Source organism: Myotis myotis, unplaced genomic scaffold (genome assembly GCF_014108235.1).
Source record: "Myotis myotis isolate mMyoMyo1 unplaced genomic scaffold, mMyoMyo1.p scaffold_m19_p_5, whole genome shotgun sequence".
Taxonomy (NCBI): Eukaryota; Metazoa; Chordata; class Mammalia; order Chiroptera; family Vespertilionidae; genus Myotis; species Myotis myotis.
In genome coordinates this window covers 7,133,742-7,157,649 of record NW_023416357.1, presented here as the reverse complement: position 1 = coordinate 7,157,649, position 23,908 = coordinate 7,133,742, and the positions used below count along the sequence as shown (strand labels likewise).

General features: G+C 53.1%; 1 protein-coding gene across 1 annotated transcript in view; it reads right to left on the bottom strand.

Annotated features, from left to right (window-relative positions):
- Positions 1-623: 623 nt before the first annotated feature.
- The window catches only part of EGFLAM (EGF like, fibronectin type III and laminin G domains), a 132,087-nt gene continuing 108,802 nt past the window's right edge, over positions 624-23,908 (bottom strand). The window contains exons 19-23 of the mRNA XM_036309791.1: positions 16,762-16,840; positions 13,160-13,300; positions 5,504-5,587; positions 2,719-2,822; positions 624-1,707 (exon numbers count right to left, since the gene is read on the bottom strand). Coding sequence (XP_036165684.1) covers positions 1,553-1,707; positions 2,719-2,822; positions 5,504-5,587; positions 13,160-13,300; positions 16,762-16,840 — 563 coding nt within the window. The 3' untranslated portion in view covers positions 624-1,552. The remainder of the gene's footprint in view (positions 1,708-2,718; positions 2,823-5,503; positions 5,588-13,159; positions 13,301-16,761; positions 16,841-23,908) is intronic.

Sequence of the window (23,908 nt, the reverse complement as noted above, 5' to 3'; positions counted from 1 at the left end):
CCTGGGTGAGGGGCTGATGGCTGTTTGCAGGCTGGTCATACCCCCTTCAGGGTGGGGGTCCCTACTGGGGTGCCTGGCCAGCCTGGGTGAGGGCCTGATGGCTGTTTTCAGGCTGGTCAAGCGCCCCCCAGTGGGGATCCTCACCCCATGGAGGTTTGGCCAGCCTGGGTGAGGGGCTGATGGCTGTTTTCAGGCTGGCCACACCCCCTTTAGGGTGGGGGGTCCCCACTGGGGTGCCTGGCCAGTCTGGGTGAGGGGCTGAGGGCCATTTTCAGGCTGGCCAAGCCCCCCGGTGATGGAAGCTCCCAGCCTCTCCTTTTGTTCTTTTTTATACTGGGATTTATTTACCTTCTATAATTGTAACTTTGTTACCTTCAGTGGAGCTCAGCTCCAGCCGCGGCAGGCGGGAAGCTTGGCTTCCTCCATCACTGGGGCAACCAAGCTTCCTGCTCGCTCCAGCTCCGTGGCTGCCGGCTGCCATCTTGGTTGGGTTAATTTTCACATAGTCGCTCTGATTGGCTGGTGGGCGTGGCTTAAGGCATAGTGAAGGTATGGTCAATTTGCATGTTTGTCTTTTATTAGATTAGATTCGCCTCTTAAAACAAAAATGACACTGACCCCCCTCAGGAACACATGTATCTTTTAATCTGCTTATTTTGGAAGCTTCAGATCCATTTCCTTGAGCCGTCACCATTTACCAAAACAGAATGGTCAGCTCCCCAAGAGACTGCCCACCCCCAATTACCTACCCCACTGGCGCCATGAAGGGCCCCCACAAGTCTCCTTTGGGAGAAAATTTTTAGGAACTGTGCAAAGAATTCAGGGTCATCCACCCAAAGTTGCAAAATTATACTGTGTGGACTATCAGCTGCTATAAAAATATACACATACAAAAGGACAGCTACAAAATCGGGGTACCTGTTTTTAGATTAACATTATAAAAAGTAGGGATTTATTATTAAGGGGGGGCAGCATTATGATTCTATGTTTAGTCTCTTCTCCTTATTTTCATGGAATAGTCAGAGCACATTGAACCAGCCAGTGGGGAGTGGAAGGGGTTAATCCTGATATTCCATGGGCGAAGGTGAGAAATCCCAGGTTCAAGGTCACACAGTCATTCTGCTGTCAGTAAGTGTCATGAGTCAGGGAAGGAAAGGAATATTTTAATACTGCCCTTGGGTCTCTCTCTCTCTCTTTTCTTAGTTCGCTGCATGATGAATCACAACACAGTCATTGACTACAGCAGACGGGCTCCGGAATTTGCCTTCATGTGTGATCTCTGACGGCCACTGCACAGTCAACAGACAATGTTCGATGCTTCCCACACAGAGGATTCCGTGGGGTGTGGCCCTCACGCAGTGCCAGCAGGAAAGGCCACACAGAGACTCCTATGTTGGGTCCAGGCTCTCATCAGGTGTCATTTCTCCTGGGTGAGAGGAAACACACCTGGCCCCCATGCCTCTGTGAATGGCACAGGGCACCAGGCAGGGTCTCAGGGCCCCCGGGATTCTCAGGATAGAAGGCTCCGTCCCTTGGGCAAGGCCAGCTGGTGTTACTTGGCCCCACAAGTGTTGATGTTTTTCCCATCCACGGCGTCCTCCACGAGGGAAACGTGGTAATCGGTGGACAGGGTGAAATGAGAGATGCAGCCCACGAGGCCGCGCCGGTATTGCCTGTTAGTGTGCAGGGCGATTTCCTTCATTCCACCTGCCGGGGAGCCAGAGGGAGATGGGGTGAGCCACAGGGAACCGTGTTTCCTTAGGATACTTGAGAGTCTGCTGACCAAGGTGTTCCTGGGCTGACAGGCTACGTGAGGACTGTGGGTCCCTCGAATGGCTCAGTGCATCACATCTACTTTAGAACTATCCTTGAAGGGACAGGTTGACTTGGTTCAATCTGCTACACAGCCAGAGGCTATAAATACCTACATCGTGTATGATTTCTGACCCAGTTGGCCACTTCAAACCAAATCTGGTGAATTTTGAAATGTTGTATAATATCAACAAAATGTAGTGTGTAGTTAGAGGTGCTGTCTTCTTAAGCCAGTGGTCGGCAAACTTGTTAGGCAACAGAGCCAAGTATCAACAGTACAATGATTGAAACTTCTTTTGAGAGCCAAATTTTTTAAACTTAAACTATATAGGTAGGTACATTGTTATTAACTTAATTAGGGTACTCCTAAGGCTTAGGAAGAGCCACACTCAACAGGCCAAAGAGCCACATGTGGCTTGTGAGCCGCAGTTTGCTGACCACTGTCTTAAGCTGAAAGAAATTCACGGATGTTGAGTGCTTTCAATTAAGTCCACCTGTAGAAAGCATACGGAGGGAGACATCTTTGCATATTACGTGTGTGCACTAGCGGGCTCTAAGCTATTTACAGAAATACCACTCATTCTACTTCTGAAAGGGGCCAGGAAAACAGATCCTCCTTCCTCGGAGGGAATTCTCAGAGCTATATTTAGCAGATTCCTGTTCTATAACAAGAAACGCATGGTTTTCCTGGTGGATCCATCCAAAGCACAAAGGCCTCTAAGTGCTTCCTGCCCCCTCACCATGAGTCAGAAGTTCAGAAAAGGGAGAATGGACTCTCTGGAGAGCTTCCTATTTCCAAGCATTTGGCTGGTCCAGGGAAGCACACGGCTTGGAGGAGCCCCAGCACGGCCAATGGAGGAGTAACACCCAAAGGGCATAACTGAGATCGGGTCCAAGGTCACTTACCCACGTACAGAGCTCCGTTGATGTTGAGCTGCCGCATCATGCCAGGTGATTTGCCTGTTCTGGCCCCGTAGTCATCCGCAGTTATCTTTCCCGACTGACCGTCCCTGGAAAAAGCCACCACCATTTCGGGAGTTTCATTCAATTGTTCAATTGATTTCAATGAAAATGTAGGGAAGGACCTACTCTGCACCAGGCACTATGCTAAATGATAGAGCTGCAAAGATGAAAAAAAGAAGACAAAACAAAAAACACATTCCTGGCTCCCAGGAGTTTTAGGTCTACTGAGGAAGACAAAACAGTCAAATTACAAATGACAGCTCAGTGTCACCGCGGGACGGTAGAAGAGTGGGGTGACAGGAGGCAGAGAGAGAGGGTCAGGGAAAGCTTCCCCCAGGGAGTCTGCCTGAGATGAGTTTTGAAGGCTGGGTAGGTCAAGGAGGAAGCTGATGCCAACAGGCAGTCGCTATGAAGAGAGAGAGAGAGGACAAGGGGTTGATGCAGACTGAGCACTGAGAATTCTGGAGGTGGGAGCTGAGTGGAGAGAGAGGAAGCCAGAGCTGAGGGTGCAGGGCACATGGAGCTTCGTGAGAACGTATCCTGCAGGTGAGAGGGAACCAGAGAAGAATTAACACGTGATGAGTTTTTATGTTATTCCGAGCACAATGGAAAACCATGAAGTAGGTTTCACAGGTGGAGGATTACTCTAGGGAAGGACAAAGAATGGCTTAGAACAGTGGTTCTCAACCTTCCTAATGCCTTGACCCTTTAATACAGTTCCTCATGTTGTGGTGACCCCCAACCATAAAATTATTTTCGTTGCTACTTCATAACTGTAATTTTGCTACTGTTATGAATCATAATGTAAATATCTGATATGCAGGATGTATTTTCATTGTTACAAATTGAACATAAAGCATAGTGATTAATCACAAAAACAATATGTAATTATATATGTGTTTTCCGATGGTCTTAGGTGACCCCTATGACAGGGTCTTTCGACCCCCAAAGGGGTGGCGACCCACAGGTTGAGAACCACTGGCTTAGAAGTTTGGAAAGGACCCAAAGAATCACCCAAAAGTGAGTCCGAGGACAGTGGAGTGGAAGGGCTTTGCAGGTTCCCCAAACCATCCAGCCCCACGCTTCTTCAAAAAGCACGTCTGCATCCATAGCTCTCGTGGGGGATACCGACCCAGGCTGCACTTCTTTATTGGTCTTTTAATGTTCCTTTTCTATAGCAAACAGTTCTTGTTTCTTGTGAAAATAACCTCTTTTATCTCTTTGATGGTATTAATATTTATATAATTTGTTCAACAAGTCAAGAGTTGGGCTTCATCAAAATCACTATCGCCAGGACTTCCTATGCTATGTGGGCAGCTGATGGGCACAGATCTGCCTCTGTGTCCTCACACCCCCTCTAGGGCAAGCATGTCATATTTGGGGCCTGCGGGCCGCATGCCTTGTTTATTTGGCCCGTGCTAGTCTTTGAGTTTGACATGCTTGCTCTAGGGCCGTGGTTGGCAAACTGCGGCTTGAGAGCCACAGGTGGCTCTTTGGCCCCTTGAGTGTGGCTCTTCCACAAAATACCACGTGCAGGCGCATGTACAGTGCGATTGAAACTTCATGGCCCATGCGCAGAAGTCGGTTTTCGGCCTGGGCGAGTCTATTTTGAAGAAGTACTGTTGATATTTGGCTCTGTTGACTAATGAGTTTGCCGACCACTGCTCTAGGGTAGCAAAGGCAGGCACCATGGAAAAGAGAGTGGGGTCCAGCAAGGCTACTCCCACTATAGTCTATATGTGTGCAGAGTAAGAAACTGACCTTGGTGATCCCCCATGTTTCCCAAGCCTCACCTTTGACCTCACCCACTAACCTCCCCAGAAAGGGCTGTGGTAAATTCTCAGGGAACCCAAATTAAAACCTCTGTTCAGCTCATCTCCTGGAACCTGCAGTAACATGGCAAGACTGAGGTTTCTTCACACTGCTCCATTTGGGCCTGCTATTTGACTTCTCAGTATTGTTAGGAATATGGACATAGGTAGCAAGACCATAATTTTAAGGGAGTGATTCACCCAGAGTGAACCAGAAGTCAGGGTAGCGACTTCTATGAGGGGCAGGATACACAGAGCTTTTGAGGTTCAGGCGAGGTTATGTCAAAGAAAAAGCGGGCAACTGCCTACATAATGAGATGTGGAGCCTTCCTCAAAATCCATATGCCCCAAAATCTCATCCCAGTAGTGATACCCGGATCTCACTAAATAGGAGGCCCTCTTCCAGGTCGCCATCAAAAAGTTATTTCTCCAGCCCTGGCCAGTGTGGATCAGTGGATAGAGTGTTGGCCAGTGCACCCAAGATTCACGGGTTTGATTAAGGCCAAAGGCACGTACCTGGGTTGCAGGTTCGATCCCCGGTCACCAGTTGGGGCTGTGCAGAGAGGCAACCAACCCATGTGTCTCTCTTACATCGATGTTTCTCTCTCTCTTTCTCTCTCTTCCTCCCCCCTTCTTTCCCTTCTACCCTCTCTAAAAACCAAGAGGAAAAAACATTTTCAGGTGAGGATTAACATAAATATATAAATAAGTTCTCCAGAAAGCCGCTGGCTAGTGAAGCTTTGGGAGTTCACTGTCAGTGGAGGGCACAGGTGGGAGTTGGTAGCAAAATGCCCTGGATGAGGAGCGTGGGAGGCCAGGCAAGGCTGGGGAAGAGGACATGGGACTAAAGGGACTTGGAGAAGCACGTCCCACCGCTGCTGGGCTCTGTTCTGTCCTGCGCCGTGGGAGGTACTCACCGAACAGCCTTGACCCGGTGCCACCGACCATCGCTGAAGGAGCCGTTCACCAGGATGGATGCCACACCACTGCCCAGGTTATAGCTAGGGCGTTGGAGAAGAACAAGGCAGAACAGTCACACACTGACACCCAGGCAGACACTCACTCACAACGACCTCGTGGCAAAAGGTCTATGAACTCAGCATGCTGTTTCCTCCACACGAAACAAAACAATGTTGGCAATCAGGTTTCCACGCTGGGCCAGGAATGACCAAATATGTTTTTAATTGTGGCAAAGTAGACATAACATCAAACCTACCGCCTTAACCACTTTTATGTGTGCAGTTCGGTGGTGCTACATATGCTCACCTTGTTGTACAGTCATTCTCCAGAACTCTCCTTATTTTGCAAAGCTCAAACTCTGCACTCCTTGTACAGCAACTCTTTTCTCCCCCTTCCTCCATCCCTGGCAACCCCCATGCTCCTATTCACCTTATGAGTTGGACCACTTCCAGGTACCTCCTATAGGTAGAATCCTACATTACTTGTCTGTCACTGGCTTATTTCACTCAGAATAATGTCCTCATGGCTGATGATCTTTAGGCCCATGGTCAGAAGCATCCGTGTAGCATCAGGAACAAGAAGGGCTTTATCATTTGTAATGTGTTATACTTGCTGGAATAGTGTCCCCCCAAATTCTCATCCACACAGAGCCTCAGATTGTGACCTTAATTAGAAATAGGGTCTTTGCAGATGTCGTTTGTTAAAATGGAGTCATAGTGGATTAGGACAGCCCTAAATCCTTTCCTCATGAGAAAAGGAAATTTGGACACAGGCAGACACACAGGGAAGAATGCAATGCGGAGATGAAGACAGAGGTAGGAGTGATGTAGCTATGAGCCAAGGACTGCCGGCCCTGAGAGCCTAGAGAGAGGCACAGACCACACTGCCCCTCAGAAGAAGCAGCCCCGCCCACCCCTGCACGTAGACTTTGTTAATTCTCACCTGAGGATGTTTTCCCCAGAACCCAGACTGAATAAACTATTGCTTTAAGCCACCCAATTTGTGACAATGTGTTATGGCAGCTCTTGGAAACCAATACATGTGTTTTCACTTTTTAAAAAGCCAAACAAAGAGCCCCAAAGAGATGAAAGGCATTTGCCTAAAATCCCTTTGAACTTGGGATTTTATCTGTCCCTCCTCCCTCGCGTTTTACTCTGATGCCGGGTCCACTCAGAAGCTGTTTTCTATTTCAGCTTCCAGATGCCCCGATACCCTGAGGGTATCAAAAGACACACACAGGTTGTTTACCAGAGAGAAATATCCCTCCCAGTCCAGTGTTCATTCGATTATTCTAATCGGATTGAATCCAACAATAGCTGGCGAGTGACTGACAGGCCTAGGCAGGGCCTGGGCCGTGCCCCGCCCTCCCCTCGGTCATCATGCCTGGGGAGGAAATGTCTCCCAGCCGGAACAGCTCTCTCCTCATCTTGGGGGAGGACACGTCTCTCCTGTCCTTCACCGGCCAAGGAAGAGGGATGCGAGGCCCTGGCTTCGGCCCTGGGCTCCTGTGCGCACTTGGCCTGAGAAAAAAAGCGAGAACAGACAGCACCCGGCTTTCCCCAGGGAAAGCGCCCCGGGCCCTTTCGTCAAGAACAGAGGCTCAAAGGAGTCCCAGTGCCTGATATTTAACCCAGAATAGAACTCGGTGACCTGACACCCTGCAAGAGGAGGCTGCGACCCAACCCTGAAAGCGCCACTGTTTTCCCAGCAAGTTTCCCACATCAGGCGGCTCCTTGTGCAAAGCAGCCTGGAGGGGAGTTGTCAGATTTCATTACTCAGTGGCCAAGGCCTGACCGTGCAGCGGCTGAGCCTGGCTGGCAGACACGCAGCTGAGTGGCTGTGCAGCTTCGCGAGGGGTCCAGGGACCCACCGATCAGACCCACCGATCAGACCCACCCGCCTGATTCCCACTCCTGCCAGTGACGAGCTCCTGCCCTGGGGAGATTGGCTTCATCACTCTGAGTCTCAGATCCCTCATCTGAAAGTGGGGGTGATTAATTATACCTGCCCTGAAGGGCCGTAGGGAACATTCAGTAAGACAGCACATGCACAGAGCACAGCACAGAGTAGAAACCACACAAACGATCCCGCCACCCCAGGCAGGTGCCGTGTTACTGCAGCTCTCGGACGGGGCAGCAGACCCCCGGGAGCTGGCGGCAGGAGTAAGTTGCACCGAGAGCTAAGCTCCCGGGCCTCTCCCGGGAGAGCAGCCCTGTGTGAGCGCAAACCACAGGCTGTAGATGTGTAACCAGAAGGGTCAGGAGCGCGCAGAGCAGAGGTGACCCAGGGAAAGCTGCAGGGACGCTGGGCTGGAACGGGAGTGGAATCCGGTGAGTGGGAACCTTCGCAGTTGTGTTTGGACAAAGGCCGGGCTTCCCGCCTGTTCGGCAGCCCGAGGGCACGCCTGTCCACGCGGAGCCAGGCTGTGCTCGGGGCAGCCCTGAATCCGGCAGACGGGGTCCAGCATCAGCCCACACGGGGCCTCCACACGCTGCTGGCGTCTCCAGGGCCTGGCTCTCCAGCCCACCCCCTCTCCTCAGATTTAGGCCCTCCGATAACTTCCTGCTTCCCAGACACCCTGCACCTCTCTTTCCTTTGAGTAGTCATATGTGACCAAGACTAGTGGTTCTCTTTGCTGCACAGGAAGCCTTCTTGGGTGTGAAAACTCTTCTGTATCTTGTTCTGTGTATGGGGTGGGGTGTGGGGGAGGAGAGGGGATCCACAGGTGTTTACACGTTTAAAATGTATCAAACATGTGTGTACTTCATGTAAATTATAGCTCAATTTTTTTTTTAAAAAAGGAAATACATAAGGATGAGTGAAAAAATGAACAACAACAAAAAATGCCTGTCTGGTTTCGCCAGCAAGGTCTTGTGGATCTGGTCAGCATGATTGGTTATCCTGAGGCAGGTTTTCCTAATCCCCTCGCATGGAAAAGCCCCCAGGGGAGGCCTCGGGAAACCATCGCGCCTGCATGTGGTCACATGCTACTTAGCTGGGCCCTTTAAACTGCAGCACAGGGCACCCCGCCAAGGTCAGATCCCTTCCCTTCTCTGCTGCACGAAAATGTTACCAAGGTCACATGGAGAATGAGCGGGAAAGACGGTCAGGCCAGGGATCCTCACAGAACCTGCTCACTGGGTCTTCTGCCCCACATGCAACCATGAACCCAAACGAAACGGAACCGGGACGGAAAACCGCACTCGGCTGCACACTCTGATTCCTCTTCCTCTGCTTAACCTTGCACAGAAGCCACACACGGTTTCTCTCGGAGTTCCACTGCTCTCACTCATTCTCTGCCAGAAGGGCTTTGAGCACCGAAGTAGCAAAAGGAGCAGCATTTCGGTGAAGAAAAAAAGCCAAGAAAGTTGAGAATATACTTTACCATCTTACGTTTTCTATTGTTCGCTTTGGACCTGGGTCAAACACCAAAACCTCAAACACGGTTTTTCTACCCAAACACCAGTCCACTCTCTAAGCTCCCCCAATGTAAGCTGCTCTCAGGCAGCTTATTAAAAACAAGAACAATAATCATAGCTCCATTTTGTGAAGCAGTTAGTTCCCTACTGTGCTAACTTCCTTATGATATCAATCCTAGGTAGGGGTTTTTAGAACTTACACTTGACCAAGGGAAATACGTTTGATATTCATTATCCCTAATAACTAGCTATTCCGGGCCCTGCACTAAGCCCTTTGCGAGAATGAACTAATCCAACCCTTTCCACCAACCCTTTCCGGTCACTCGCAGGAGGTCACGTGGCCCTGGGAACCAGCCTGTCTGCCTCTGGAGCTCATGCCTTTGACCACTCAGACCCGTTTCCCAGGGCGTGGTCCCGGATTGTTTCCTGTCAGAGTGGCGCCCACAGAGACCTGCTCCATCGGAGTCTGCGGGCTGGGCCCAGGAACCCGCCTCTGAAACAAGCTCCCCGCTTTCAAACCACTGGCCTGCGGTCTAGCCGGCTCCGTGCCAGCCTCCCGCGGGGCACCACGCATCTGTGTTGGAAGTACCTGCTGGGAGGCAGGCGACAGCGGAGCAGCAGCTGTGGGCCCAGGCCCAGGGGCAGGCCAGGGAGGGGCTGAGCTGTGTGTCCTGTGCACAGAACACAACCAGAGCTCCAGCCTTCAAAGAAAAACAGGGCCAATTTTCAAAAACCTGAGAAAGACACAGCATCATAGGAAATAGTTCCAGATGGAGGGGAGTTGCTGAAAGGGTGCCCATAGGGTGTGGGGGGCTGGCCAGGGCCTGTAGGGGGGGGGGGCTGGCCAGGGCCTGTAGGGGGGGGGGGGGCTGGCCAGGGCCTGTAGGGGGGGGGGCTGGCCAGGGCCTGTAGGGGGGGGGGCTGGCCAGGGCCTGTAGGGGGGGGGGCTGGCCAGGGCCTGTAGGGGGGGGGGGCTGGCCAGGGCCTGTAGGGGGGGGGGCTGGCCAGGGCCTGTAGGGGGGGGGGCTGGCCAGGGCCTGTAGGGGGGGGGCTGGCCAGGGCCTGTAAGGGGGGGGGCTGGCCAGGGCCTGTAAGGGGGGGGGCGCTGGCCAGGGCCTGTAGGGGGGGGGGCTGGCCAGGGCCTGTAAGGGGGGGGGGCTGGCCAGGGCCTGTAAGGGGGGGGGCTGGCCAGGGCCTGTAAGGGGGGGGGCTGGCCAGGGCCTGTAGGGGGGGGGCTGGCCAGGGCCTGTAAGGGGGGGGGCTGGCCAGGGCCTGTAGGGGGGGGGGCTGGCCAGGGCCTGTAGGGGGGGGGGCTGGCCAGGGCCTGTAGGGGGGGGGGCTGGCCAGGGCCTGTAGGGGGGGGGGGCTGGCCAGGGCCTGTAAGGGGGGGGGGCTGGCCAGGGCCTGTAGGGGGGGGGCTGGCCAGGGCCTGTAGGGGGGGGGGCTGGCCAGGGCCTGTAAGGGGGGGGGCTGGCCAGGGCCTTTAGGGGGGGGGGCTGGCCAGGGCCTGTAAGGGGGGGGCTGGCCAGGGCCTGTAGGGGGGGGCTGGCCAGGGCCTGTAAGGGGGGGGGGCTGGCCAGGGCCTGTAAGGGGGGGAGGCTGGCCAGGGCCTGTAGGGGGGCTGGCCAGGGCCCATGTGATTCCAGTCCTGCTGGGACGAGCGGTGAATAGATTTAGCTGGTGGTTTAGGGGGGAAGTTGGCCTCCCACCCACGGCTGAGCTACTGTTTCAATTCCCTTTTCTGGGCACAATCAAGATCTTGAGGCCTTGGTGAGGTTAACCACAGGAAAACCACAAGAAAATGGCTGCACGGCAGCCAGCCTGAAACTGGGGTGTGAAAAGCTTGGCGTTTGACCTTGGGGCCAGGGGGAAGGGTGCGGAGATGGTGGGACTGCTCTCATTGGCCAACCTCTAGCCTTCAACCACAGGGGTCTCTCAAAAGTCCCCCGCCGTCCCACGATCGCGTCACTGAGCACGCTCTGCTATTTAGGGGCCAGTGCGATGTTGGATAAGTGACATTTCCTCCCAAGATGCTTTTTATTCAAATGGGAAAGACTTCCATAATCCTACTCTGGCTCTGAGGGAGGCCAGCGCCTGCCCACAGAAGCCCAGAACCAAGTCTCATCCTCTCCCTTGTTCAGTTACCTTTGTCTATTCCAATTGAAATGATTTAGTGAGCATTTGAGCTAGGCCCCGGAGATTGGGGGGGGGGGGGGGCGCATGTAGAGGGAGGTTAAAGAAGGAAAGCCGGATAAACTCCTGCCATACGGAGCAGATGGTGGTCTAGAGACCTTGCAGGGTTTAGCGAGCACCCACTCACCTAGAGAAATGGTGGAAATAGCACAAGCTCCTCTCCTAGTGCTTTTCCACTCAGGGGTGGGCCTGGGAGTTTGCATTTCTAAGACGATGCTGCTGCTGGTCCAGGGACCAGACTTCAAGACCCATTGGTCTAGATCCAGGGGTGGGGGACCTCTTCTCTCCAAGGGCCATTTGGATATTTATAGCATCATTCACGGGCCATACAAAGTTATTAACTTAAATATTAGCCTGCAATATCTGGTCAAACATTTAATTAACTCGCCCCTAATAACTTGGCAGGGCCGGACCCAATGATTTCACCAGCCTTCCCTGGCCCCCGAGCCGGATGTGCCCCACCCTGGTAGAGGATGCGTTTTCCTATTTGTTACACAAGCCAGTCCGGCTCGTGGGAACCCAGCTTCCCACGCTGGAGGGGAGAAGTGGTCGGGTCGGGATCCTTCAGCTGTTTCCTAGCTACTCAAGTGGAAAACTTGAGAGCGGTCTAAGTTCACTGAAAAGGGCTAAGAACTTTAGGGACTTCCTTACCAGTATCACCCAAGAAGCATTTTTAAAAAGCCAAATGTGGGGTCGATCTGTTGAGCTATAGATCTGTGCTTTGCTCTTCTTGGTAGTGGGAGCTTGGAAAGCAGGCTTTCTCCTCCCCACGGCTGCACAGCTAACAGGGAGCATGGTCAGAACTGATCACCAGGTCTCCCGACTGGGGTCTTCAACGCTGCTGGAGGCGGAGCCCTAAGCCGGGTACTTGGGGCCACACTCAGCTGCACCAAGTTCTGTTCTGGGGCCACCCCAGCTGTACCAAGTCCTGCACTCAGGGCCACACTCAGCTGTACCAAGTCCTGTACTCAGGGCCAGGCTCAGCTATACCAAGTCCTGCACTCAGGGCCACACTCAGCTGTACCAAGTCTTCTACTCAAGGTCAGGCTCAGCTGTACCAAGTCCTGTACTCAGGGCCACCCCAGCTGTACCAAGTCCTGCACTCAGGGCCACACTCAGCTGTACCAAGTCCTGTACTCAGGGCCACACTCAGCTGTACCAAGTCTTCTACCCAAGGCCAGGCTCAGCTATACCAAGTCCTGTACTCAGGGCCACCCCAGCTGTACCAACTCCTGCACTCAGGGCCACACTCAGCTGTACCAAGTCTTCTACTCAAGGTCAGGCTCAGCTGTACCAAGTCCTGTACTCAGGGCCACACTCAGCTGTACCAACTCCTGCACTCAGGGCCACACTCAGCTGTACCAAGTCCCCATTTGCAAGTGGGGAGCACATGGCAGAAACACAGTACAAAAGGGGTCACAAAACTCTTCTGTAAGAACCAGATAATAAACATTTTAGGCTTTGCCATACAGCCCCTAATAAAACTACTCAAGTGTGCCGGCTGGCATAGCTCAGTGGTAAGGAGGTCACGGTTCCATTCCCAACCGGGGCACATGTCCAGGTTGTGGGCTCCATCCCCAGTAGGGGGCGTGCAGGAAGCTGCCGATCAATGATTCGCATCATTGATGTTTCCATCTCTCTCCCCCTCCCTTTTTCGCTGAAATAAAAAAATATATTTTTTCAAAAAATAAATAAAACTACTCACGTGTGCCCCTGTAGCATGAAAGCAGTCAGAGACAGTATATAAATGAATGAGTATGGCAGCGTTCCAATCAAACTTCATTGACAAAAACGCGTGGTGGGCCAGACCTGGCCCTCGGGCTGTGGACGGCTGGCTGCCTGCTGCTCTGGAAGGAGGACGCCGGAAGGAAAGGCCCAGGGGCCTCGGCCCAGCCTGGAGCTTCAGGCACCGGTCATTCCAGCAGACAAGGCTCGGTTCCCTCTGCCTCCCTGTCTGGCATGACCTGCGTGGTGACGCGGAAGGCAGCGGGGAGGGCTCACCTGAACACCAGGGCTCCGTCCCGAAGGCCCAGGGAGATGAAGTCGCTGTTGGGCCTCTGGCTGTCCCCCCGCCACATCAGCAGGCCCTCTCTGGCCGTCGCCTTAAACCTCATGAACACATTTGACCTTGATCCGGACACCCTGGAGGAAACACACAAACAATTGCCCCCACTTACTCGTTGTCCCCAGCATCCGTTTCTGAGGTTCGCCGCCGGCCTTGAGAAGCCGGTGGAAGGACGAGCCTGCATCTCTGAGAGCGGGCGTCACCGCCGCGAGTCAGGCCACGGGTCCGACAGCCGGACTGCTCGCTCTGCAGCCGTCTCCGTGCCAGGTGCGGTGCGACCCCCAAGAGAGCACGCGGTGAGCCTCAGATTAACCAGGCTCTCGTCAACTCCAATGTCCCAGGCTGCACCCCAATCTACACGCCAGTCCTCCTTCCTCCCTGTCCTGCCACAGACGGGTCCTGGGGAAAGTGCTCCCCACTCCCCCAAAGGAAGTGGGCTTTGTCATTTCCAAGGGCTCCAAGTTGGCAGCTTCTTGGGGCTACGATGGTGGCTGTGGACGGCCAGCTCTGGTGGTGACCCTCCTTGAGGGCAGAGGGGGGGTGGGCAGGAGGCAGAGTAACAGATGAGAGGTGTTGTGGCGAAGGCAGGGCGGAGGTGGACGAGAGTCTGAGAGGAGAGGAGAGGTACTCTGGCAGGTCCCGGCCCTGCAGCCATGGCTGGGAATAGCATCACAGGCTTTTGAGCTCTTATCAATTCCTGGGCCTAGACTTGTTCAGAAATCCACTCTCTAAAGCAAGCATGTCAAACTCGTAGCCGCGGGCCACATGCCTCATTTACTTGGCCCATGTTAGCCTTCGAGTTTGACATGCTTGCTCTAACGTGACCAGTGTTTCACAGGGAGAAGAGCAAGTATGAGGTCCTAAAGCAGCGGTTCTCAACCTGTGGGTCGCGACCCCTTTGGCGGTCGAACGACCCTTTCACAGGGGTCGCCTAAGACCATCCTGCATATCAGATATTTACATGACGATTCATCACAGTAGCAACATGACAGTTATGAAGTAGCAACGAAAATAATTTTATGGTTGGGTCACAACATGAGGAACTGTGTTTAAAGGGCCAGAAGGTTGAGAACCACTGTCCTAAAGTGAAAGGCAGTAAGAGTAACCGTGATTTAATATCGCGACTAACGTGGCACCATAGGAAAAGTCTCTCTGTTCTGCTGTCACTTGTACCATCCCCTGTCTGGCCCACAAACCTGGAGCTGTGGATGCACTTGGTAGTGAACAGGAGAGGGCTTCCGAGCATGACCGAGGCAGGAGACTGCGGCTGCCTTCCCACCGGGGCCTCAGAGCGGAGAGGGAGGAGCAGGGCCACGTGGTGCCTCCCCGCCAGGCCAGGTGCAGAGCCCCCAGCTCTGGCCCATTCCCGAGAGGCCTGCTCTCCCCAGTCTCCTGTTTCAGGCTCCCGCCTCCCCCCCTCGCCTGGGATACGCTGACTGGTGGCAGCCCAGCATGATGGTTCCCTTCCTCTTGCAGGGAGTGGTTTAGGGATGGGCACGTGACCCGCTGTTCTCCAATGAGACAGAGGAAATGCAGCAGGAAGACTCTAGGAAAGATTCCTTTCTTTTTAAAAAGAGTCACATGAGAAAAAAAGGGTTGTTTTTTTCATTTCCACTGGAGATGGGCCTGATTTATGTCCATCTTATAACCAGGAAGGGAGTAACCGCTGGAGAATGCACTGAGGATAACAAGGCCAAAGGACAGAGGAGACGTGCGTCTTTGATGATCCAGCTGATTCTCTGAATTAGTCACACCAGGATCCAGTCTAAGCCTGGATTGCTTGTTACGTGGAATAATAAACACCCTTAAGGTAGCTTAAGCCATTGTGAGCTGAGTTTTCTGTTACTTGCAGCCAAAAGCATCTAACTGAAACAGACCTGAACTCGACTGTTGCCTGCAGCTTCACACACATGCATGTGTTCATGCACATACATACATGTGCACAAGGGCCTCCGAGTGCCTCCTGTTCCCACCGAGCCGCCCAGTGCCACTCGCTAAGCATCCAGGGGCTGACGACCTGGGCCCCTTCACACCCTCCCTGCTTTCTGGGGACTGAGCGCCCTTCCATCTTTGGAGAAAAGGACTGAAGAAAGAAGAGGGTGTCTCCTAGTGGAAATCCATCTTGCCTAAGGCCCCACCAAGACCACCTACATGATCCCTACTGGGAGTAGAGAAATGAAGCAATGGCCGTCCGCCTGGTGTGGCTTCAGTCACCAGGGAAATGACTGTCCAGTGCCCCAGGAAAACGTCTCTCAACTTTGTTCCTTGAAAAGCCACCCACCTCCACCCTACAAACTGGATGCTTTTAGCGTAAAGCGTTGCCTTAGCCTGTTAGGAAACAGTCAACCTGACGAGGAAGGAAAATTCGAGGATGGTGCTGGAGGATGGCAGACTCGAAACTACAGTGGGGCCTTGACTTATGAGTGTCCCGACTAATGAGTTTTTTGAGATACCAGCTGTCTCTTGGCTGATTTTTTGCATTGAGTTGATAGAGTAATCTGAGTTAACGAGCTCCTTAACGAGCTCGGTCTGGGAACGAATTTAACTCGTAAGTCAAGGCCCCACTGTATAGAGAACGAGGGGAGGGAGAAAAAAAGAAGAAGCAACATGAAAGGACCAAAGACGAGCTTCCCCAGGTCGAGGACTTGCCAAGGGCCAGTCTTCCCATGGTTACGTAAGAGGCCAGTCCACACCAGGAGCTTGGGGTGGCAGGGGGGGAAGGGGTGGGGGGGAACGAGCCGGAGGGAGGAGGGGTACTGGAGCCTCAGTCACCAAGGCCTACCAGCCAGGATGGTGACTTGGGCACCTCCGTGTGCCTTGTCCACATGGAGAGAGCTGAGGAGCCCTCGCTGAGCTGGCCGGCTGCGGAGGACATAGACCTTTGCTGCTGAAGATGGGAAGTAGGACATGGACTTGACACTGTCCGTGGAGCTGTGGGAGCACCAGGACCTCTGCTGCACCTCGCAGCAAAGCGCCAGGCCCTGGCCAAGAGCAGCATGAAGCCGGCGTGGCTCAGTGGTTGAGCATCAACCTATGAACCAGGAGGTCACAGTTCAATTCTCAGTCAGGGCACCTGCCTGGGTTGTGGGCTCGATCCCCAGTGAGAGGCATGCAGGAGGCAGCTGATCAATGATTCTCTCTCGTCATTGATGTTTCTCTCTCTCTCTCTCTCTTTCTCTCTCTCTCTCTCTCTCTCCCCCTCCCTCCCTCCCTCTCTGAAATCGATTGCCCTGACTGGGGAATCACTCATAACCCTGGCACTGTGAGATGTGAGGACTGGAAATCCCAAGGCCAGGCAACCTCCTTGGTAGGGTTTGGGTGTTTTGAAAGGCTGCCTCTTTCAAGTCTGTTTTTTTGTTTTGTTTTGTTCTAGTTTCTTTGTTTATGATGTGTCATTGTTTTCCCTCGAGGCCATGGCTAAACGGCCCTCTTTGAGAATTATCTTCTGGCTCATAAAATAAGGAAAAGCCTTGGGGAAACTATTATGAAATCTACCCCCAGAGAGATGAGGTGCCTGTTGCCGGTTGACACGTGTTACCTCTTGAGGATGTCTGGGTTGTCGTAGGTGAGGTAGCTGCGGCCGATGAACTGCGGGATCGCGATGGTTTCTGTGATGGCTGAGGCAGAAGAGAAAACGGAAGTTACGTGGCCGTGGCTCTCCTGACCCAGCTCTCAGCCACGGGCAGGCAAACACACAGAGGGCAAGAAGGCCAGCTCCTGGGATCGGGACAGTTAACAACTTGTCAGCTCCTTCCTCTGGGCCAGGTTTGGAGCTGCCTGGCCTGAAGGCCTGGGGTTGGCACCTCCCTGCTGTCCCCTCCCCCAGGCTGGTGTCACTGTGAATGCCCTCAGCACTACTGAGAAGGGCTTGATATTGCTGAAACTTGAACCTGCCCAGTTGTTCTTGTAAGCCTAAGAGCTGGTCTCGGGCCATGTGGGGAGCAGCTGGGGGCACCCCTAGATGTTCTCCAAGGGAGGTAGAGGAAATAAGCCCCCAACAAGCCCACTGAAATTTCCCTATTTGAGGCCAGTCTGCCCCAAAACCCTTTCAGCCGTGACCGCAGGCGATGGGCCAACGATGAGGTCTCGAGGCCCTGACGTGTTTTTACAAATCCCCTCCAGTGTCGCACTTCCTAAGCTCTTCACCACAACGTCCTGAAGCAGCAAGGAGACTGGAGAAAGGGGAGGGCTGGTTATTCCCATTCTTAGAAGAGGAAACCAGGCACAGACATCAGCAAGGATCTGCCTGAGGTTAGAGGCTAAGAGAGCAGCAGGGCAGGAACCAGGCTGATCCCGTATTCCCGGTTCTGCTCCTCAGCCCACCCTTCAAGTCCCAGGACCTCAGCAGCCTGTCTCCTGCCTCTCAGCTTGCCTTCCCTTTGTTTTCCTGAGAAATCTCCCCTCCCCACGCAGTTGGCACAGGAATAGGTTATGGGTTGTGTTTGGTGTCAAAGATTAGCGATAACTTAGGAGGTGCCACCCAAAGAGATCACAGCATCTCTCTTTCCTCTTTAGAAAAACACAGAAGTGACAGTTGAAAGAACTGAGGCAGAATGAATCTCATTTTCAAACAAATGTGCAAAACAAGAAGAACAAGCCTGCTTATAAAACAAGTCAGAGTTCCACAAAATATGTGGTTGGTGCAAAAAAGACACCGAACTAAGGATTCTACACCCAAGAGAACATATATCGTTACTGGTCACTACGAACAACCAGGAGAGTTGAAATGTAGCTTCTAAACATTATTTATTTATTTATTATTTTTTTTAATATATAGTTGTATGGATTTCAGAGAGGATAGGAGAGGGCAAGAGAGATAGAAACATCAATGATGAGAGTAAATCACTGATCGGCTGCTTCCTGCACACCCCACACTGGGGACTGAGCCTGTAACCCGGGCATGTGCCCTGACCGGGAATCGAACCGTGACCTCCTGGTTCATAGGATGATTCTCAACCACTGAGCCATGCCAACTGGGCTAAACATTTTTTTTTTTTTAAGAGAGAGATAACAGCCAACTCCAAAACCCAATGGCATTGGGCCCCCAAGAATAAGTTCCTATGTTGACAGGTCACCTATAGCATGTTCCTCAAAATCTTTTCATTAAAAGTAAAAATTTTAAAAGGGAAGAAACAAGAAAAGCAAAGGAAGAGAAATAAAAGCTTTAAAAGTAATTTCTGAGAAACTGCTCTCTGAAGCAACGCAGCCCTGGACGGAGCCTGCGGGCCCAGAGGACCCATTAGGGCCAGGGACAGAGGAAAGCCTCATCTGTTAAACTCCACCAGCCTCCCCACCTTCCGGTTAAAGTGGGAGGAGGAGGAGGGGGAGGAAAGGCAGGAAAGGAGAGAGGAGAAGAGAGCAGGATGCAAAATAAAAAGGCCCTGAGGAGCGGGGGATGAAGGGGCAAGCTAGAGTGAGGAGAGGGGAAAGGAAATGCCAAGAGAGAAGGAGGGGGAGGCAGGAAAAGAAAGGACACCAGGGACGGGCAGCCCCGGGGCAGGGAAAGGACAGGGGAATGGAAAAGGCAGAGCTCGGAGAGGACAGACCCAGAGGGCAGACATGGAGGGCCAGGGGAGAAACAAGACAAGAAACTGCAGGAGAAGCCCTGGCCGGTTTGGCTCAGTGGATAGAGCGTCGGCCTGTGGACTGAAGGGTCCTGGGTTCGATTCCAGTCAAGGGCACATGTCCGGGTTGTGGACTCAATCCCCAGTAGAGAGAGTGCAGGAGGCAGCTGATCAATGATTCTCTCACATCATTGATGTTCTTATCTCTCTCTCCCTCTTGCTTCCTCTCTGAAATCAATAAAGATATATTTAAAAAGAAGAAACTGCAGGGGTACCTGGAGCTGAGAACGGAGAAGAGAGAATAGCCAGGCAGATAGAGGCGTCTTCCCGGGGCTGCCCATGACCAACATGCCCCTCTGGGTTTGGTTCAACCTCAGGTGGGAGGTGCAGGCAGGGCCTGTCCTTGCTGCTATTGGCCATGGACGTGGGCCGGTGGCCACTAGCTAGGGCTCCCCTGGACTCCTTGAAATGGTCAGAACATGTTTGTCACATGTCTGCTCTGCACACTAAGCCTCTCAGGGGTCTGTTGAGGCCCGTCCAGCTGCCTGCAAAGCCCCTGCTTAGGAGCTCAGCCCATCCTGAGGCCCAGTGGGGACTCAAGTGCATTCTCAGGGTGGCTATTCTGGGGAGAGGATGCCCGCCACCCTCCAGGGATGCCCAAGTCCCATGCTGCTCCCCCGGGGACCCCTGTGTGTGGTGCCCCAGCTGGCCACGCCTGCCTGGCACTGGCCCAGATGCTCTCCCAGTCTCTCGTAGGACTCACTGTACTTACTGTTGAGACAGTAGTTCCCACACTCTGCCGTGTGCCAGCATGAAACAGAACAGGGAGAGTCAGAATCTCACAGGCATGTAAACCCCCTTCTCTGTGCAGATAGGGAACCAGCATGTTTCCCTCTGACGCCTCGCAGAGGGCCCCGCTCGCCTCCCAGCCCCAGCTTCCCACGGGGGGGAGGGTGGGGTGGCGGTGGACCAAGAAGTCATGAATGATAAGTTGTGTGACACCTCTGAGCCTCCCCGACCTTGAACTGACAGTCCTCCTTTATGCTAAACCTGGAGTAACAGCTCCTGCTAAAAAGTGACTTACCTTGTCCGTCAGTGATTATTACTTTGCTTGGCTCTGGGCTGCGTGTGAAAAAGGAATGATAAGCCAGCCAGCTGCCTCTTCTCTGTCCAGAGTGGAAAACACCAGCCTCGTTCCCACCCCTGCCCACCCCCCTCTGCAAGACTCCAGAGCTCTGGTCATGGGCGGTGAACGAAGGGTAAGGGAACCGTCCAGAAGTGACACCACTGAGTATCAAACAGTGACAACACACCCGCGCTAGGCAGTGTAGACATGTAGGTGTGCCTTCTGTCCTCAAACGCTGGGCTGGAGGCGACCATCTAGCCCACGGGCCCTTCGTGGTGTGTTTAAATATGGCAAACGGGATTGCATTTAACCGGACCCTTCATGTCTACGTTGTCACACTGCCTTTTCCCTGTGGCGAAGCCTTGCTGATGCATCTGTTGACATGTGTTTTGGTCACTTCCTCACATTTATACCGAAAAGCTTGTGCCGTCCGAGGACACATGGAAGTGCTCCACCCCAGTGAACGGCAGCCGCCAGGCCAATCACACTGTCCGCCCGGGACTTGCAATTCCCTGCAGACTAGACAGCGTGAAGGGAGGAGCTGGGGTGTTGCCATCTAGCTCCTTTGCACAGTCACAGGAGGAGCTGGGGTGTCACCCAGCTTCCCCCACAGCCAGGGCTCCGCTCAGCACCACCCTGACATGTGGCCGTCCACCCGAGGACATGCTTGATGCCCCGGGCAGCTCCCCATCCGGGCTGGGGCAGCTCCAGGAAGCAGACTCTGGGGCCACAAATAAACAAACAAAAACCTGCTCTACACCAAAGACCAGCTCCTGGGCTGAACAGCAGCCGTGTTTCATTGCTTAATCCTAAACCAACCCCAGGAAAGAAATTCCCAGTGGTGGGCATCCTTTCCTCCTTTGTGTTTCCATATCCTGGGTTTCGTAAAGCACGGCCTATACTTGCTGGAACCATTTTCCATACACTGGGACCGAAGAATATTAATCCAAATCACACCCAACAATAAGGCGTGGGATCTACTAAATGCGACATGAAGTGTCCCAAGTGTTGCGTGTGTGGTAGGTCCATGTAGATCAGGCCGGGCCCCGTGTGTTAGGACCTTGCGTCCATGAAGAGCGCATGCCTGAAGCCCGGCGTGGCCTCAGTGGCTATGGGTGTCAGTGGTGAGCGGCATCAGCTCCCCTGCTACAGAGAAATAGCCCCATCTAGTGGCCAGCAGGGCCCTACACCGCCTGAGTCCAAACTTCTCAGTAATGAGGGGACCTGTCCCATCCCTTCCCCACGCAGCCTGTGTACTATCGGCTGGGAGAACCCAGGACAAAACAGCTGCATCCTACACCCGTGTCCGGGATACTCAGGGCATAACAAAGGCTCTGAGAAGTCCTGCAGAAGAGACAGCTGTTTAACCACATTTCCCCAAACTTCTTTGGCCACAGAACACCCCCGCCCATTTTGTGCATGTGAATGTATGTGTGTCTGTCTCTGTGTGAAAAACAGCCATTGATATTCCTTAGAACTTAAATCCTTGCATGCACTCTGGGAAACGCGGCTCTGACTTCTCAGTAACTTGCTTGGCTCTCAGAGCTGTGAGGAACTGGAACGTCCGATGGGCACATTTGGATGAGTAGAAAGAAGAAAAAATCTCTAAGGCAGGGGAGCATTTGTTCTTGAGGAGGGAGGCCTTGTTGACACCCCTCGGGTGAGATGAGAAGCGGGGCTCAGGATGAGGGTGCTGAGGTTTGAGGTGCAGGAAGGCACCTAAGAGGGAGAGCCCCGAGATGAAGCTGAGGCGACCACCAAAGTCAAGGCTGATGATTTTCTCAGGACCTGAAATCGTGGCTGCGAGTCCGAGAGCCGGTGGGTTCCCGAGGCTGGGAAGAGCGGCCTCATTTCGGCAGCTGCTGCCTCAGGGAGCCGGCTAGAGAAAGCCGACTCGCGGAGGGCCCCATACCACATTCCTGATGGAGAAGGTGCCCCTGGGTGTGGACTGAATGGGCCTGGTGCTGGAGATTCTCCCCACGCTGCTCAGTGTACAAGGACGGGCCTAACTTCCGCGGGGAACAAACACCGGGGTCTTGCTTCTGAAGATTGACCTGGTATTCAGGCTCGATAAAAGCCGAATCTTTACATTGACGAGGCTATGAACCACCATGCTGGATTAGGCAGGGTTTTCTCTGGCCATCAAGATACATTCCAACTATTCGTGTCTTTTAAGCTAAGAATTTGCCCAAACTTTGAGAATGTTCTTTTGCATCTTTACAGAACAGTGAGAGTGGCCCACTTCCCAGCGTTGCCATCCTGACCTGGGACTAGACCAGTGACGGCGAATCTTTTGAGCTCAGCGTGTCATCATTTTGAAAAACCCTAACTTAACTCTGGTGCCGTGTCACATATAGAAATTTTTTGATATTTGCAACCATAGTAAAACAAAGACTTATATTTTTGATATTTATTTTATAAATTTAAATGCCATTTAACAAAGAAAAATCAACCAAAAAATGAGTTCACCTGTCACCTCTGACACGCATGTCATAGGTTCGCCATCACTGGACTAGACGCTTTCCCCAGGATGACAGCCATCTGTGTGCCGCTGTGTGCCCGCTGGGGCCTGGGAGACGCGTTCTGAGCAGCACTAGGCTGCACCCAGAGCCCCATTAATCCTCGGAAGCCACATAACGGGAGAGGAAGGTGTTTGCAGGCCGGGTCTCCCCAATGTGTACTCCCCACCCCCCCACCAGCACTGGCAGCAGCTGCCACGGTGCCAGAGGGCCATCTTTTTCTCAAGGCACAAGGAGGTAACGATGTAAAAGGGGGGCAGCTGATGGCTCCAGCCCAGTGAGCTGCAGAAAGAGGCCTAAATGCCCCCCAAGCCCCCTGCCACTGTCCACTCCTGGGACCTCACCAGGTAGCCCAGACCCTCAGCGGAGATCTGCCCCTTCATTCTGGTAAAATGTGTTTCTCGTTGAAACTGAACCCACAGTTACCAAGCTATACACCTGAGCTTTTCATACCTTCTTGGTTGATGTTCTGTAGCAGGAAGCGAGGGTCAGCAAGGTCACACATTACCCTGTCCTTCCTCGAATTCCCGAAGCTGCTGACTGCTCACGGAAGCCTGGCCTTCACGCACTGACCATTGGCGTTGGTGTTTAAGGCAGAAGCCAGCTTGCCCTGCCTGTGCCCGAGGGGAGGCCCCGAGATTCAAACACTGACCCGTGAAAGCCACACCCAGTTTCTGAGTGAACGGGCCTCTCTGGAACTGAATCTCGCCAAGTACACACTGTTAGCTAACCAGGGATTTCCTTGTCGGGATTCTCCCCTCAGGCTCATTCACAAATGGGTCTAGGACTTTTCTGTTGGGGGTTATTATAGAGTGAGCTATGTTAATGCACATATTTCATACGATTTGCTGTGCAGGTTTCAAAATTCATTTAAGTATAATACTACTGAATCTTCCATCCGGCCACTTGGCATCTTTCATACTTTCCAAGACTCCTCTATCCTCCCATACCCCGAACCATCTGCCCTAACTTCAAGTTTCCCTCTAGGCCCTCCGTCCGATGAAAACCAGGAACCAGAAACACACAAGGAAGACAGCACACGCCTTCACTTGGGCAGTGCCTAATGTCCTCTGGGCCTATCCACCTTTTAAAAAATTAGTTCCTAAACAGTGAGGCCATCCTGACCCCTGAACAAGAAGCTCCCCATGGCCCAAGGTGATGCCCGTATGAGGGCAGGCCGCCTCTGACACCCCGGTCCCGCCTCCCTCCAGCCAGTACTGCGCCCTGCTCCAGCTCTTGGACAGGGCAGGTTAGAAGCCATCACTAGCCCTGGCTGGTGTGGCTCAGTGGATAGAGCACCGGCCTGCGGACTGAAGGGTCCCAGGTTCGATTCCGGTCAGGAGCACATGCCTGGATTGCGGGCTCGATCCCCAGTGGGGGGCATGCGGGAGGCAGCCAACCAGTGACTCTCTCTCATTATTGATGTTTCTATCTCTCTCTCCCACTCCTTTCCTCTCTGAAATCAATAAAAATATA